The sequence below is a fragment of the Mustelus asterias genome, chromosome 12 (genome assembly GCF_964213995.1).
Source record: "Mustelus asterias chromosome 12, sMusAst1.hap1.1, whole genome shotgun sequence".
Lineage (NCBI taxonomy): Eukaryota > Metazoa > Chordata > Chondrichthyes > Carcharhiniformes > Triakidae > Mustelus > Mustelus asterias.
In genome coordinates, this window is record NC_135812.1 from 108926266 (window position 1) to 108944285 (window position 18020).

Genomic DNA, 18020 nt, shown 5'->3' on the forward strand with positions numbered 1-18020 from the left:
GTGCAACTGTCAGCAGGCAAGATGTGTTCTGAGACCAAACAGATTTTATTCTTATTCACTCATGGGATGTGTGCATCACTGGCTAAGCCAGCATTTATTGCCCGCTGGATTAGAAAACAAAAACGTTTCAACACTTAGAATGCTTAATTTAATCATTTTGTTGCATAAAGTTAAATCTCACGGGATCCAGGGTGAGGTATCTAAATGGATACAAAATTGGCTTCTTGACAGAAGCCAGAGGGTGGTTGTAGAGAGTTGTTTTTCAATCTGGAGGCCTGTGACCAGCGGTGTGCCTCAGGGATCAGTGCTGGGCCCACTGTTATTTGTCATTTATAATAATGATTTGAATGAGAATATAGGGGGCATGGTTAGTAAGTTTGCAGATGACACCAAGATTGGTGGCATAGTGGACAGTGAAGAAAGTTATCTCCGATTGCAACGGGATCTTGATCAATTGGGCCAGTGGGCTGACGAATGGCAGATGGAGTTTAATTTAGACAAATGCGAGGTGATGCATTTTGGTAGGTTGAACCAGGGCAGAACTTACTCAGTTAATGGTAGGGCGTTGGGGAGAGTTACAGACCAAAGAGATCTAGGAGTACGTGTTCATAGCTCCTTGAAAGTGGAGTCACAGGTGGACAGAGTGGTGAAGAAGGCATTCGGCATGCTTAGTTTCATCGGTCAGAACATTGAATACAGGAGTTGGGACATCTTGTTGAAGTTGCACAAGACATTGGTAAGGCCACACTTGGAATACTGTGTGCAATTCTGGTCACCCTGTTATAGAAGGGATATGATTAAACTAGAAAGAGCGCAGAAAAGATTTACTCGGATGCTACCGGGACTTGATGGATTGAGTTATAAGGAGAGGCTGAATAGACTGGGACTTTTTTCTCTGGAGCGTAGGAGGCTGAGGGGTGATCTTGTAGAGGTCTATAAAATAATGAGGGGCATAGACAAGGTAGATAGTCAATATCTTTTCCCAAAGGTAGGGGAGTCTAAAACTAGAGGGCATAGGTTTAAGGTGATACAAAAGTGTCCAGAGGGGCAATCTTTTCACACATAGGGTGGTGAGTGTCTGGAACAAATTGCCAGAGGTAGTAGTAGAGGAGGGTACAATTTTATCTTTTAAAAAGCATTTAGACAATTACATGGGTACGATGGGTATAGAGGGATATGAGCCAAATGCAGGCAATTGGGATTCGTTTAGAGGTTTTTTTTTAAAAAAGGGCGGCATGGACAAGTTGGGCCAAAGGGCCTGTTTCCATGCTGTAAACCTCTATGACTCTATAACCTTTTGATGTGGAGATGCCGGCGTTGGACTGGGGTAAGCACAGTAAGAAGTCTCACAACACCAGGTTAAAGTCCAACAGGTTTATTTGGTAGCAAATACCATAAGCTTTCGGAGCGCTGCCCCTTCGTCAGATGGAGTGAAAATCTGTTCTCCAACAGTGCACAGAGACACAGAAATCAAGTTACAGAATACTAATTAGAATGCAAATCTCTACAGCCAGCCAGGTCTTAAAGGTACAGATAATGTGGGTGGAGGGAACATTAAACACAGGTTAAAGAGATGTGTATTGTCTCCAGACAGAACAGCTATTCTGTGTTTAATGTTCCCTCCACCCACATTATCTGTACCTTTAAGACCTGGCTGGCTGTAGAGATTTGCATTCTAATTAGTATTCTGTAACTTGATTTCTGTGTCTCTGTGCACTGTTGGAGAACAGATTTTCACTCCATCTGACGAAGGGGCAGCGCTCCGAAAGCTTATGGTATTTGCTACCAAATAAACCTGTTGGACTTTAACCTGGTGTTGTGAGACTTCTTACTGTCTATAACCTTTTACCATGTTACGAATTAAATAGGTATAATTTGGCAAGAGTTAAAAAATTAACTTTATAGCTGGAACCAAGGTTCAGAAGTAGTCTTGCAACAATTATGATTTATTGCTGTTTATGTCTACCCTCCCAGTTGCTCAAGGGATGGGTTGTGTGTGTTTGTTTGTGATGCTTTGAACTGCAACCAATTCTATGAAAAAGAAAAAGGAAATATTAAGACCAGTGCTTTACAAAGAATCATAACATTCATTCATATTGGACAACAATAAGAGTATTCTCGAGAAATTGTGCCAACAGTGCAAACTGTGCACCCCCCTGGGAACCCCTCCCAGTCCCCAGTTTGAAAGATTATTATGTAAGTATTCTCATGCTGTGTTTAACAATGTAAGTGTATTTCCTGGTAAAATCCTGGGAGCACTGTAAATGTCGATTCATTTTGGCTGCTTTGAGAAGGGGCTATTTTAATAAAACCCTGTATCTATAAAGGGCTTTTATTAAACTGCTTGGAGTATACATTGAGCTGAAGTGAATCTAAATCCAGTTAGAAAAACTGAACCCACTTCATGGAATTGGAGCTTGAGTAATGCCATGGTAACAGGAGAGGTGGAGTGCTCAGTGTACCACTTTTATTCCTGCTTAGATTGTGGTAATTTGGCCACAATAAGGTCGTCAAATGCGTTCTGATATTCAATCATCTTTACTTATAAAATATTGAATTAAAGCACAGCGTGGACTCCGAATGGAGGCAGCCCAGGGTGGCACAGTAGTTAGCACTGCTCCCTCATAGCGCCAGGGACCCGGGTTCGATTCCCTGCTTGGGTCACTGTCTGTGCGGAATCTGCGCATTCTCCCCATGTCTCCGTGGGTTTCCTCCGGATGCTCCGGTTTCCTCCCACTGTCTGAAAGACGTGCTGGTTAGGTGCATCAATTGGCCATGCTAAATTCTCCCTCCGTGTACCCAAACAGGCGCCGGAGTGTGGTGACTAGGGGATGTTCACAGTAACTTCATTGTACTGTTAATGTAAGCCTACTTGTGACACTAATAAATAAACTTAAAACTTAAACTTAGGTACATAGGTCCCTTGTGGTATGATTAAACCCACGAAAACCTGTGCTACCAATGACATCACTCCCATGTGCTCCAACTGAATAAAGACATCAGCCTATACATTCAAATCATAAATTCCAGTCTATACCGACTCTCCAACGGAGCATCTTACCCAGGCCTTATCACTGTAACTCCATATGTTTACCCTGCTAATTCCCCTAACCTCTACATCCTGGGAAACTAAGGGGCAATTTAACATAACCAATCCACTTAACCTGCACATCTTTGGACTGTGAGAGAAAACCAGAGCACCCAGAGGAACCCATGCAGAAACAGGAAGAATGTGCAAACACCGCGCAGACAGTCACCCAAGGCCAGAATGGAACCCGGACTCCTGAACCATTTCCAGTTGAATGCCCACAGCAGCATTTCCTTCTGGAACTTTTGTTGTCTCCAAGTCCTGGCGTAGACAAATGTGAATGACTCTCCCATTGGTCAAGGATGCTGGAACACTTCGGTTGAGAGTAACTCCAGGCAGTATCATTGGTTACTGCCAGAATTCCTTAAATAGACACAATTATTCAAGCTGAAATGTCTCTCCTTAGCATGGTAGTCATGTCTCTCCTTCTGCTTTTTCTGTCTCCTTCCCACTCTTGCTTTGACATCTGAATTTGGCAAATCCTGGTGAGACATTGGCTTCCTGCCCATCAGTTATTCAGCTGGTCAGAGTCCTGCTGTTTGTGACGTGATCCGATAATCGAACAAGAACCAGGAGAGCTTAATTCTCAAACTATCACCTGTTATTCTCCTCAATCCTCCTTTCAGCGTCTGAACAGCTCACTCTGCTAAACCATTTGAAGCTGGGTGAAAAGGCGCAATATGCACATTCAAATAGGAAGATGCTTACTGTAACAGGCAGTAGCCATTTCCTTTCTCGAATGTGGGGTGTGGAAATCTAGGTGGAAGGGAGAAATGAAAAATTCAAGCTAACTATTGAGAGATGTCTGCTATCTTGGTGGCCTCCTCTTCCTAGTGTTCATGGCATTCAGATCTTTTCAAGTGGAGAATTATGACTGTGTTCTGTGCAATTGTGAATAATAGGCTTCAGGTTTCTATTCTCTGGGGGTGGGGCAAGGCATAATGCTTTCTTGCTGCCAGCTGCTGATATCAAGGGTCAACACTCATGGTTCTTCCTCTTTATCATTAACATCAATAACTTTGCAATTATTTATGCAACTGTTACTTGTTCTTTCTCCCATTTAGAAATGCACTGAATGTGGTGAAGAATGACCTGATAGCAAAGGTTGATGAGCTGACATGTGAAAAGGATGTGTTGCAGGGAGAGTTGGAGTCGGTCAGACAAGCCAAACTGAAGCTGGAGGAGAAGAATAGAGACTTGGAGGAAGAGCTGAGGAAGTGAGAATTGATTTATTGCTTCCACCACCCCAATACTTTAGTCCAGAAGAATACAGTTGTGCTGATGTTTGTGACTTCAGTGTGGCATTCCTTCAGAAGTTACTGACAAGAGTGCGAATTGTTATTACTGGACCGTGTACTGCTGTGCTTTAACAAGCTCAAAATGTCCTTGAGCATTTGTTTGAGCTGTCTGATGCAGTTATGTTTCACAATGTGCTTGCACAGCCAGTAAACTAACAACCTTCTGATCCATTTATTTCTAATTGCAATATTTTCTTTTAGGGTGCGGTTAGAAGCTGAAGAAGCGAGGAGCAGAGCCAAGGAGGATTCTGATGAGGTACAGAGTGTTATCTCTGTTTTTACCGTTCCAAACAGTTTGTGTGTATTTTCCATTTTCAAATTCCCTTCCCCTGTTTTGCAAACTAGTTTCAAGCCAACAGCAGACAACTTGCTGTCATTTCTCGATTGAAACTTCTCACTATACTGAGACTTGACTCTAGTCATTTGGTCCCAAAATAATTTTTCCCACTCCCCTCATTCAGTTCAGAGTTTCACTGAACAAAATTGCTTTCATACTAGTTCCACAATGGTTATACTTTGCTTGTATCCCAGAGAGGGCCACTCGGAAGATTCACTTACAACATTGAGCACTGGGACAGGGAATCAGGGATCCTCCTTGACAATTGGGGAAATTTGTGTTGAATTCTGTGCCATTCTTCGGGGTAAAAATACATTTGTGTCTGATGAAAACAGCACTGAACTGGTGAAAGGCAATCTGCCATGTCTTGCTTTTTTGTGTTTAAAAAAAAAAGAGTGATGTTCCTACTGCTCAGAGAAAGCGCTTTACTCGTGTGGAGATGGCCCGTGTTCTCATGGAACGTAATCAGTATAAGGAGCGGCTGATGGAACTGCAGGAAGCTGTGCGATGGACAGAGATGATCCGGTAGGAGTTCTCCAACTGGAAAAGTAATCTCCAATTTCTGTTTGTTTATTTCTAACCTTCTTTGGCTGGAATTTAAATCCCGTTTGTTTATGTATCTTTTGTGTTTAGTGCCTCGAGAGAAAACCCATCCATTCAGGAGAAAAAGAAATCCACCATCTGGCAGTTGTAAGTCTTAATTTTATTTCTAACTGTGTTGGTCTCACAGCTGGTTTTGGGATTAGTTGTTAAGCCTGAACGAGAGAGAAAAGAAATGCAAACAGGAGAGGTTAAATCTATAATAATACCATTTCTGAAATGGACAAACATTCTCAACTTGTATTCGGTAGATATTGGGCCTGATTTTACCATTTTCATTCTAAGTGCTGAATCTGGGTGTAATTCAGATCCGACTTGGAAATCTGCTTTCAGGCGCCCCCAAACACACACAGCCTGAAAAGAAAATCACCAGTCCCAGTCGCGTTGTGGATGGGGCTTAGTGCGCCCGAAACAATCGGAGCTCTGAACTGCGCATGCGCAGTAGTTGGAAAAAAATTGGACACGCATTCTGCTGATTTCTGTCCGAATTTTTTTCCTACCGGTGTGACTGAACTCACATGCGTAAAGCAAGAGCAAGGGAGGTGAGGTTCATGCTGACTGTACACAACACTGATGACTGAAAACTGTGTACTCCCTCTGCGCCCAAACTGTACCCAAACTGTAAATATATATACTGTTTTTACTATTTGAAGTTGATGATATTTTTATTAATATTTTCTATAACTCATTATTAAATATTTGGTGTATATTAAATGTGTTCAATCTTATTCATGGGGTCATGGTTAGTGATTTCAATCTTGTGGCCCACTGAGATGAAGGAGGGTCACTCATGCAGCCCACTCACTGGCCTAGGTTTCCCATCACTGTTTACATGAACAGACAAATGCCACTCCTTTCTTCCCATGCCACATTTACTAATATGAATAATGGGAATTATGTTACATATACACAAGATCAGGCTTGGTCTAATTTTTTCCAGACAAAATGCTTCAGCATAAATGTCCTGTGCACCTCACTTAAAAAGGTGCTCCATATTTCCTGCAAAATCACTTTAATTCAAGCCGATTTTACATTATATCCATTCATTCACCGGGCAGAGTTTGATTTTTACATGATCAAGCATAGCATTAAAGAGGCATCTGTTTTCACACTGCTGGTCCACACTGGATTCCTAATGTACCATTAGTCACTTAGCAGGGACAGATTGTAACTTGTTTCACAACTCACTGTGGTACATGACCCACTGGACAAGGTAAGAGTGATCTTGTCAGAGCAACACCCACCTTCTATGATTACTAAGATTTAACTGGGTTGTTGATGCTTAGAGATAATGACTGGGTCAGCAAATCAGAATCACCAGCCAATTAAGGCCAATTATCAGAGATCTACTGGAATTTTTAATTCCTGTGGCATCAGGAACAGGCTAACTGCCTGGAGGGGGCTTCCCGCGCACCAGACAAACCTGCAGGCTCCAGCTGCAGCTGTTGTGGCCAGTTTTTAAATTTTAAAAAGTTGCTGAGTGGATGCCTCAAGCAGGAAGCTCCTTCTCTCTCTCACCTGGCTGCTGTTCCTTCCAAGATTTGATTGATCCTTCAGGTTCAAGAGACTGCCTATATTGTCTATAATTAGAAGGCGAGCATGGCCTCTGACCACTCAGGAAAACATCATTGCCGGGTGACTGCTCCCCACACATTGCGAGGTCGAGATCCCAGGATCCCAACTCAAAGTCCAATCCCTGCCTTTTGCTCCTGTTTTTTAATACAGGGTTAACTGATACTTATGGAACCAGGGTTGCATTGATCTGTGATTGCCTGTTGGTTCATAGTCCTGCTATCCCTCCAGGAAACTATCAGGGTCATGTTAATATGTAATTTGTCACATTTGTCCCCTGCTGAATGGTGTCCAATAACCAGTCAATCACCTGGTGAAATTGATGTTGTTCCCAGCTCAACACCAATCAGATAATATCCCTGTGGATGAAATGGTTTGTGGCACCACAAAAATTAGCGCAGGCAACACCCATGATCCCTCCATTCCCTCCTTACAATGTGTGACATCCTACTGAAGGACTTTCTTGCCACCTTATCAAGTGTTTCGACCTTCAGCTGACACTGTTACTATTTTTAATGCAATTTACTGTCAGAAAAAAACTGAATACAACTTATTATTGAATTATTAATGACTTATTTTCATTTTTTTCCTGTTCCCCGTTGATATTCACCTTCAGACTGTGGGTATTTCTGATGTGATTGTTGTTGCTTTGGTTTCTTCTTTGACTCTAACTGTAACCTGCGTTTAGTAGCTGCTTGTTTCTGATATGTTAGGGTTGTACCAGAGCACCTCTAACACATGGGCAGCTGAGGCTCAGTTTGTCTGGGCTCTGCTGGCTTGTTCATGGCAATAGTGCAGACTTTTATCGAGAAAAAGAATGAAATTGCTTTCTGTTTTTCAAACTCATTCAGCTCATTTTTCAAAAGCATGTGTTTTTTCAATGTGATTGTGTGGATGAACCAGTTGTGTGTAGGATTGGCTTTCAGAGACTGTGCTGACAATCGCTGGAACATTGGGCCATATTTTATATTTACCATAGAGAAACTTAAATTAATGAAAAATTTGTAATTAATTCTCCATCTAGGTATAGATTTTTTTAATGCTGATTTGTACAACTCTAAGGTGGCAGAATGGAGTGGTGAACATCAGCAGTTAGGTTCAAAGTTTAAACAACTTTACCTGTTGAAGTTGCCTTTCATTCTAAAGTTTAGGCACAATTAAAGGGCTAATCTGTTTAAATCCCACCATAGCAATGTGAGAATTCAACCAAACTTGGAAATAAAATGCTTGTATCAGTGAAAGTGACCATAAAGCTGTCTGATTGTAGTAAACAACAACAGACTTACGAATATAGAAAGGAAACCTGCCTCCCTTCCCTGATCTGGGCCTTTGGGTGACTCCAGTCCTGCATTATCATATTTGACTCTTGACTGACCTTTGAAGAGGCTGCAGAGCACACTGTCATATCAAACCAGTAGTGGCTTTCCCACCCCTTCTCTGCCAGCTCAAAATGGACAATAAATGCTAGCTTTGCAATGATGTCCCGATACTGAGCATTAATTTTAAATAAACTAATTAAAATGCTATGAGCCACCTCGCCAGTGGGGCAAATATTCAGTGTATTTGAGCTGTCAAGGGTGTCTAAGGTAAAAGAACCAATATTTTACTGGCTAACAAGTCAGCTGTGGGCTGCATCCCAAGCAGCATTAAGTGGAATTGTAAGCAGGTTACTAAGCTGTTCCTGTGCATTGCCCACTGGTCAGCTCAACAGAATCAAAGGGGATTCTTGGTGTCAGGATTAAGACCGAACCTAATGAATACCAGCCCAGAAAACCTGAGTGCCTTCCTTAATTCTTTGTGTTCTACATATACTTTGGGGGTAGAAAAAAGTACTCGAAGATTAGAGTAGGCAGTCCTAATCCAAATTGACCACACTTTCTCTGCACATTGAGGCACATTGTCAGACTTGCTGGTAAACTTTTGTCCCAGGTTTTCTCCGTTTTTTTCCCTGGTAGCCCATGAATTTTCTTCTTTTCACTTGGAAAAGGATGGAAAATTGCATGCAGGTGAGCCACCAGTGAAGAGCCCAACTGCTTTGTCTTTGCAGCTTCACAAATTGTGCCAGGGATGTTCCTCGGGATGGACAGACATACATGCAGCAATAGATTGAACACAAAAAGTTGAGAGATGATTTAATTGAGGCCTTCATATTCATAAAGGAATTCAATAAAAAAAGATAGTCTCCATAGTCCCAGATGACCATAGGCTTCTCTCCCCTTTGATGGGGAGAGCTGACTGGTGGTGATTTAGCCTGAGGGTCGCCACCCCTCAGGCGGGGCTTTCACGAATAACCTCAGCAGGTACAGGAGTTGAACTTGCATTGTTGGCGACACTCTGCATCACTAACCAACTGTCCAACCAACTGAGCTAAACATGTAGAAACTCTATCCTCTAGTGGGTTAATCCAGAACAAGCAGATCTAATCTTAAAATTAGAGCTAGACTATTAGTAATATCCAGCTACACTTTTTCATTGGTACTATAGGATTTGGAGTTAAGGGAGGTAAATGGAGTTAAGATACAAATCGACCATCATCTCATTAAATGATGGGACAAACTCAAGAGGGTCAGTGACCTACTCCTGTTCCTATGTTCACACTATCCCAAAGCTGTGGATACTCTGGGGGTGGGAGAGTAGTGTCAACTGAAATTTTCAACAGAACAGATTTTTTTGGTTGGACAAGAAATATTAAACAATGTTGGGTAACAGAAGTTGAGGTACTGATCAACCAGATTCATTTGAATGCTGGCACAAGCTGCCCCTGTTCCGATTAAACCCCTGTTCCGATTAAACCCCTGTTCCGATTAAACCCCTGTTCCGATTAAACCCCTGTTCCGATTAAACCCCTGTTCCGATTCAACTTCTGCCCAAAATAATGACACAATTCCACAATTTGTTCTTTTTGAGGATGCTAAATAACTTCACAGAACTTTCCCGATTCTTCAGCCGGTTTTGGACTATACAGAGCTGTCATATACACTGTCACTGGGTCAAAATCCTAGAACCCCCACCCTAACAGCATGGTGTGTGTTTCTGCAGCACATGAACTGCAGCAGTTCAAGAAGACACCACGCCACCACCTTCTCGAGGGCATTTGGGGATAAATGGCCAATGATGCCCATGTCCCATGAACAGTTTTAAAAAAGACAAGATCCCCAATTCTATTCCTGATCCAAGCTGTGTTAGCTGACCTCGGTAAGACGTTTAACAACACCAGGTTAAAATCCAACAGGTTTATTTGGTAGCAAAAGCCACACAAGCTTTCGGAGCTCCAAGCCCCTTCTTCAGGTGAGTGGGAATTCTGTTCACAAACAGGGCATATAAAGACACAAACTCAATTTATATGCCCTGTTTGTGAACAGAATTCCCACTCACCTGAAGAAGGGGCTTGGAGCTCCGAAAGCCTGTGTGGCTTTTGCTACCAAATAAACCTTTTGGACTTTAACCTGGTGTTGTTAAACTTCTTACTGTGTTTACCCCAGTCCAACGCCGGCATCTCCACATCTTAGCTGACCTCGGCAGAGTTGATATCATTGACCTTACTGTTCCTGAATTAGGGAGGGGAAGATCCAACTGATTGCCTCCAGCTTGGCCTTCCAGTATCTCCTGGAAAATGTGTTTGTGTGAAGATGTTGAGTAAGGCTGTGTCACTATTCTCTCACCCCTACCGTCAAGTAGCCTGCTGGCAGTCATCTGTACTTGGAGGATGGACAATTGGCTAAGGGACCAGACATAGTAAATATTTGTGGAAGTGTACCCCAGTATTACTCACTGAAGCCTATTCCAGCATGGAGACACTATAGTCTGAGATGGGGACAGAGGGATGGAAGAATATTCTGGGTGTTTAATAGCTAGCACTGAAGTTCAAATTCTACTTTTCCAAGTTGAAACTTCTTGCGCCTAAATGCCTGATTCTAAACTGCAGACATGGCTGTATTTTTTAAAAATTAATTAAAGAAATGTGGGCATCACTGGCAACATCACTACTTTTACCCATCCCTAATGCTAGCCCGGCCAGTAAAGCCTAAACCCCTGAATGAATAAAAAACATTTTGCCCTTGAGAAGGTGGTGGTGAGCTGCTACCTTCTTGAATCTGTTATGATTCAGGTCAGAAACTCAAGTGTTTTATGGAGCCCACCTGGATCATAAATTTTGCATCTTGAATTTGGCTAGGATAAGCACGACATGTTTCATTTCAGGTATGATTCAAATGACCCACTAGGGAGCTTTTATCAAACAAAGTTTATTTAATGTTAATAGTTAACATTATGGAAAGAAAATTAGCAAGAATCTTTATCAATTACAAACAAAAACAAACCAACCAAGATAATGTATAACCCTTAACAAATATATCTAAAATGTTCCAATCAAACAAAACCCTTGCCATAAAAAAACCTTTAAATAGGTTCAACACAGCAAAGACTAAAGCTCATGTGATACTGGAACCAAGCCCTTTGGTTGAAGAATTGAAAACTCTCAGTCTTGTAAGTTGCAGCAGCTCGCTTTGATACACCCAGAACAGTTTTCCAGAACACCAGGGAAGCTGTCTGGTCCAGCCACCAACAGCAGATTTTCCATTTCAAGAAGGCAAAAACACTTGCTTTCAGCTAACAGCAGTATTTCCAAAACCAGAGAGAGAGACTTCAGCTTGATGCCCCTTCTAAAACTAAAACTGCAGCCAAACAGAAAGAAAACCTTAAATTCCCTAGGAAGGAATAAAAACCTGTCCAGACAGAACCCATGACTTTTTCTCCGAACAATGTAGGGTCATAAAACTAATCCCAGAGTAAACATAAACAACCCCATTTCAGCCACTTAAGTAGCAATCAAAGGATTCCTCGGAGACATCTTGGCAACAATAACATCAGCTGAGGCTGTGAGCTGGGAAAACATGATTTTTTTAAAAACTCTCTTAAAGTTACACTAACGTCATAAACCACTGCAGTCCCAACAATGTAGGTACACCCGCAGTACTCTTGGGGAGGGAGTTCCAGGGTTTTGACCCAGTGTTTGACCCAGTGACAGTGAAGGAACGGTAATATATTTCCAAGTCAGAATGGTGTGTGGCTTGTTGGGAAATTTGCAGGTGTTGTCCTCGATGATAGAGTTTGTTGGTTTGATAGGTGCTGTTGAAGGAACCTTGGCAAGTTGCTGCAGTGTAGCACCAAATTATACTTGGGGGTAGGTGGGCATGGGTGAGGAAGGGAAGAAACGAATATGTAGTTTGAAAATATAAAATTAGGCCAAATGAATCCACAGAATATTGGTTTTATCTGCATGTGAATGAAGAAATGCGTACAACCAAAGCAGATGGGATTCAGAGGTCCTTGAGGACAGTATGTATGCACATTTTGTAAGTGCTCTTGTCAGCATGTATTGAATTTACAAAATATTTTTGTCTGTTCCTCCCTTGTTTTGATTATTTTTCTTTAATTCATCCTGCAGTTTTAGCCGTTTGTTCAGTCCATCTAGTAACACAACCAAGAAACCCATCACACCCGTCAACGTTAAGTACAATGCGCCAACCTCGCACATCACACCTGGAGTGGCTAAGAAGAGAATTGGTGCTTTATCTCAGTTGCCTAGTGACAAGTCAAAGGCTTTTGATTTCCTTAATGAAGAGTAAGTTTCACTATATTTATAAGATATATTGCTTTGTGCACCATTTCTTCCCCTTTCTTTCCTGAAGGTACTGACACATGCTCTGGTGGGCTTCCACATGCACAGGAACCTGGCCTAAGTGGCCAATCTCTGAATCTGAGCCTAGGTGATGAGTGTTGGCTTCAGTTCGGCTAGGGACTGCATCGTGGGTGAATCTGAGCTGGCCGTTACTTGATGTCCTTGCACATACACTTTCTACCAAAGGTCACTGGACAGTGGTTTGGATCCCTGGATGATAACTCTCTCCTCCCCTCACCAATTCTTTGTACGGGGTCATTTGTAGTAGCCCAGTGGCATCAGCAAATTTAATGCAGCTCAGGGATGAAACTTGTGAACTTGCTTTGTGTATTCCTCCATTGTAGATCATCTTTTTAATGATAAGAAATTGTAATATCTAAGTGAAGGGCCCAAGAACCATTGTGTAGAACACAGCAAATGTTGCAGAGCAATAGAAAAGATTATGTAAATTAAGAAGGCGAGATTAAGCGATTAAAGGCCTGCAGCTTAGAAATTAGATGAAGCGAGGCAAGATTCTTCTGGATTGAAGAAAAGGAAGAAGGCAATGGTGAGAGTGGAATTGCCTAACAACTAAGCATCTTTTTCTTCTATTCTGTTCGAAGTGCAGGGTCTTGGAGGAGTCTGGCTGGATATGCAAACATAAATCAAGTCATGAATTGATAAGCTTTAAGGTGTTGAGGGCAGAAAGATGAAATCAAGCTTTTTGGAATCTGTTATAACAATAGAAATGTTCTGTATGAGGTTAGGGGAGATGGTGACAGGAATATTGATTTCCCACTCTTCTCCTTCATTCCTTTTGCTTACAGTTAATTATTCCTGCAAGAGGCATGAATCATCTGCTTTTGAGGAATTAAATTGTATTAATTTTACATTACCCTGTTGTGGGGTATGAATATTAAGATTAGCAATTCACTGATACGAGTAAAGACTGAGAACATCTTTTTAGGCAGTCCCCTCGGGAGGCGAGCATAACTTGCTTCCACACTAAAAATGAGTTCACAGGTGGCTGAGGAGTCTAATGCACAACCTACAGTCTCTGTCACAGCTGGGACAGATGGTGGTTGGAGGAGTACTCCTTTCATTGTCAATGCTTGGCTTCAGCTTGCTCTTGGCGATGAAATTTGCGGTGTTCAGCTCCTTCCCAGATACTTTTCCTCCACTTCGGGTGATCCTAGGCCAGCGATTCCCAGGTGTCGATGGGAATGTTGCCCTTTTTCAAGGAGGTTTTGACGTGTCCTTGAAGCATTTCCTTTGCCCTCCTGGGGCTCGCTAGTTGTGTCAGATGTCCGAATAGAGTGCTTGTTTCGAGTGTCTCGTGTCAGACATGCGAATAATATGGCCTGCCCAGTGGAACTGATCAAGCGTTGTTAATGCTTCGATGCTGGGGTTGTTAGCCTGAGCGACAACACTGACGCTGGTGCGCCTATCCTGCCAATGGATTTGCAGGATTTTGTGAAGGCAGCGCTGGTGCTGCTACTTCAAGGTTTTGAGATGCCTGCTGGATATAGTCCATGTCTCTGAACCATATATAGGAAGGCAGATAGCAATGCTGCTCTGTAGACTATGAATTTGTTGCTGCATCTGAGGCCCTGGTCTTTAAACACTGTCTTCTTCAGGAGACTGGAGGCTGCACTGGCACACTGAAGGCAGTGTTGAACATCATTGTCAATGTCTGCCCTTGTTGACAGTAGGCTCCCACGGTATGAAAATGATCCATGTTGTCCAAGGCCTTGTCATGGATTTCTAAAACCAGGAAGGTGTGGGGGAAATGTCATTATGGAGCAGGCAGAGGACGGTGACAAACTTTTGGGTGCAGCTGAAATGGAGAAGAAAGCTCCATAATCCCTCATGGCTGGCAGTGTCAAAGGCTTGTGAAGACAGAGGAGGTCATGTAAAGGTGCTATTCCCTGCACTTCTCTTGTAGTTGTCATGCAGTGAAGATCATGTCTGCTGTGCCTCTTAGTGGGTAGAATTTGCATTGCGATTTTGGGAGGAGCTCTTCAGCCACAGGGAGAAGGCAATTAAAGAGGACTCTCGTAATGATTTTCCCTGTGGCCAACTGGAGGGAAATGCCTCTAGTTCCTGCAGTCGGACTTGGCACCTTTCCTGAAGATGGTCACGATTACGGCATCTCTGAGATTTCCTGTCTTGTTCTCCTTTCAGATACGGGAAATGAGGTCATGCATACACGCCAATAGTGCTTCTTTGTCATGTTTTAGTGCTTCAGCGGGGATTCTATCTGCTGTCAGTTGGCCTTTTCTGCTTCGTGCCAGGTTGGGGCTGTGCTGAGATGGTGGCAGGTAGCATGCTGTGGAATGGAGTCGAGTATGTTTGCATTGAAGACACAGTGCTTCAAAGCGCTCCTTCCACAGATGCTGGCTGTTTCTCTGTTGTTGATGAGATCCTCTCCATTCTTGACCAGCAGTGGAGTGGGGCCTTGCATGCCATCTTGACTGTGCTAAAGAAACCTTGTGCGTAATGGTTGTCGGCTAACTGTTGGATCTCCTGTGCTTTCTCTGCCCACCATCTGTTCTTTAGGTTGCGGGTTTTTGCTGGACATCAGCTTTCAGCACCTGCAGAACTCCTTTCCTGCTCTCCAGTTGGGTTGCATTCTCAGGTTCAGAAAAGTCTTGCACTTATCAGCTCCTGGATCTCCTAGTTGTTCTCATCAAACCAGGCTTGTTGTTTCATGGTCAAGTGATCAAATGTCTCTTTGTAGGTGCTAATTATGGAGGCAGACCAGGTGCTGTGGACACTCTGGGTCACTGGGAGGCATCAGTTTGACAGTGGGGTGCTGGCTAAATAGGGCTTACTCATCAGGCTCTTTTGAGTGCCTCGGTTTTGAGGCTGAGAACAGTTGATGATCTGAAGGAAGTTGGATATTAAGCTGCTTGCTGATTTGGGAAGTGTGTGGGAGAGAGAGAGGATGAGCCCTACAATGTCTGATTGTATCCAACATTGATGTCCAAGACAATCAGAGCAGATTGTCCAAATCATTCAAAGTGCTAAGAATGGCCATGCTGAAAACTGGGCAGCTGGCCATTGCTTAGAGAACTTTCAAGGTTGAGAATTAACAGCAGCTCCTGTAAGGAAGACCAAATAGATGGCAGGGCCAGAAGAACTTGGAGTGGAGAAAATTACAAGCCTGGTGTAAAATGGCCAAATGTGGTGGCACAAATTGTTGAGGATAATGGGAGGGATACCATCAACACCAAAGAGCCATGTGTTGAATGCGCTGCCACAGAGCTATGTCTCCTCTTCTAAATTTACAACTTGTTTTTTTGCAGAGAGTGGCATCCTTGGATTTGTACCAGCCTCCCACACACAAGTTGCTGCTCTGTCAGAGTTGTTGAGCAGATGCTCCTGTACATAGGGGAGGATTGCTCCTCTCCCAGTTAGCTGTTTGCCCAGTATCCTCGGAAGAGGATATTTACCTATCAGTTTCACCAGAAAGGGAAATTCTAGATACTGTTTAAAGGATTTTAAAGTATTAGCTTGTTCCTGCACAATGTTAAAATGGTGAAGCAGCAGTTGTATTGTGTAACTTTATTATTTGTTAGTAGCGGTGAGAACACTTCAGCCACACGAAGGGAGCAGAAGAGGGAGCAGTATCGTCAGGTCAAGGCTCACGTACAGAAAGACGATGGCCGAATACAGGCCTACGGTTGGAGTCTGCCTCCTAAATTCAAACAGGTAACACTTCAGTCTTTTTTTCCCCTGAAAGTTATGTTCCCCACTATTAACACCTTCAAGTGCAGAAAAGTTATTGCTTACTGTTGCAATTGCTGTGTTATATGCATTCGATGCCAAAAATATGTAGTAGACTGTTCTTAGACTGAAGAACTGTTGTATGTTTTATATTTTTAATGGTTTTTCAGATTTTGGAGCTCTTTAATTGTGTTTAATTTTCTGATTTAATTTGATTACTTTGATAATTTGTTCCAAAAACATTGTTCTTTGCCTTTTGCTGGACTCTGTCTTGAGGTATAGGACCTTGCTTTTTGTTTGGGGTTGTCATGGGTGGAGAGAGTCTGCTTTAAATTGGGTTGCGCTGTTCCAGACAGTGACCCCATACCTCGAGACCAATTCGACAGGAGAGCGATGCTTGAGTACTGCACAGAATGCAACAAATATATTATTGATGCCATTACATATTAAATGGCTAACCACGAGTAATGAGTGGTTCAGTGAAGGGTGGCTGGAGGAGTGTACTGACAGATATAACATCACATCTATTATTGCTGCGGCATTAGGTTTGTTCACACAGCATTCCCAACAAAATTATCCTCTTGAGTAAAGTTATGTATATCCATTTTAAATGCATTTGCATTAAATGTGATCCAAGGTACATAGTAAAGTACAGATGGAAATTGGATTTGTGTATATTACACAGACTGAAATGGTGTCTAGTGCATTGTGTGCAGAGGGATCTAGGTGACTAATGCATGAATCGCAGGTACAGCAAGTAATGAGGAAAGCTAATAGAATGTTATCATTTATTGTGAGGGCAATAGATCACAAAAGTAGGGAGATTATGCTTCAGTTGTACTGGGCATTGGTGAGACAACATCTGGAGTACTGTGTACAGGACTGGTCTTATTTAGGGAAGGATGTAAATGCATTGGAAGGAGTGCAGAGAAGGTTTACTAAACTACACCTGGATTAGATGGGCGGTTTTATGAGTAAAGTAGCTGGACAGGCTATGCTTGTATTCGCTGGAGTTTAAAAGAGTAAGAGGTGACTTGATTGAAACATCCTGAGGGTTCTTGACAGGGTCGATATGGAGAGAATATTTCCTCTTGTGGGACAATTTAGTACTATGAGCCACATTTAAAAATAAGGGGTCACCCGTTTAGGACAGAGATAAGGAAAGTTTTTTTTCTGAGGGTCATGAGTCTTTAGAACTCTCTTCCTCAAAAGCAGAGTCCTTGAATATTTTTAAGGCAGAATTAGATAGATCTTTGATAAGCATGAGGTCAAAGCACGGGGGAATGTGGCTGGAATGTGGAGTTGAGGTCAAAATCCAATCAACGTTAGTTGAGATTGAATAGGTTGGGACTTTATTCCCTGGAGCGTAGAAGATTGAGGGGAGATTTGATAGAGGTGTATAAGATTTTGATGGGTATAGATAGAGTGAATGCAAGCAGGCTTTTTCCGCTGAGGCTAGGGGAGAAAAAAACCAGAGGGCATGGGTTAAGGGTGAAAGGAGAAAAGTTTAAAGGGAATATTAGGGGGGGCTTCTTCACGCAGAGAGTGGTGGGAGTGTGGAATGAGCTGCCGGATAAAGTGGTAAATGTGGGGTCACTTTTAACATTTAAGAAAAACTTGGACAGTACATGGATGAGAGGGGTGTGGAGGGATATGGTCCAAGTGCAGGTCAGTGGGACTAGGCAAAAAATGGTTCGGCACAGACAAGAAGGGCCAAAAGGCCTGTTTCTGAGCTGT

General features: G+C 42.6%; 1 protein-coding gene and 1 long non-coding RNA gene across 9 annotated transcripts in view; one reads left to right on the forward strand and one right to left on the reverse strand.

Annotated features, from left to right (window-relative positions):
* LOC144501818 (C-Jun-amino-terminal kinase-interacting protein 4-like) overlaps positions 1-18020 on the forward strand; it is a 274627-nt gene that overhangs the window by 210899 nt on the left and 45708 nt on the right. For 5 of the 8 annotated variants that reach the window (XM_078225869.1, XM_078225866.1, XM_078225865.1 and 2 more), the window contains exons 10-15: positions 4153-4305; positions 4588-4642; positions 5118-5248; positions 5357-5413; positions 12342-12518; positions 16136-16268. In XM_078225869.1, the coding sequence (XP_078081995.1) occupies positions 4153-4305; positions 4588-4642; positions 5118-5248; positions 5357-5413; positions 12342-12518; positions 16136-16268 (706 nt within the window). The remainder of the gene's footprint in view (positions 1-4152; positions 4306-4587; positions 4643-5117; positions 5249-5356; positions 5414-12341; positions 12519-16135; positions 16269-18020) is intronic. The other 3 variants (XM_078225867.1, XM_078225870.1, XM_078225872.1) reach the window with 1 other exon arrangement.
* LOC144501825 (uncharacterized) overlaps positions 1-18020 on the reverse strand; it is a 72045-nt gene that overhangs the window by 21366 nt on the left and 32659 nt on the right. The gene's annotated exons all lie outside the window — the stretch shown is intronic.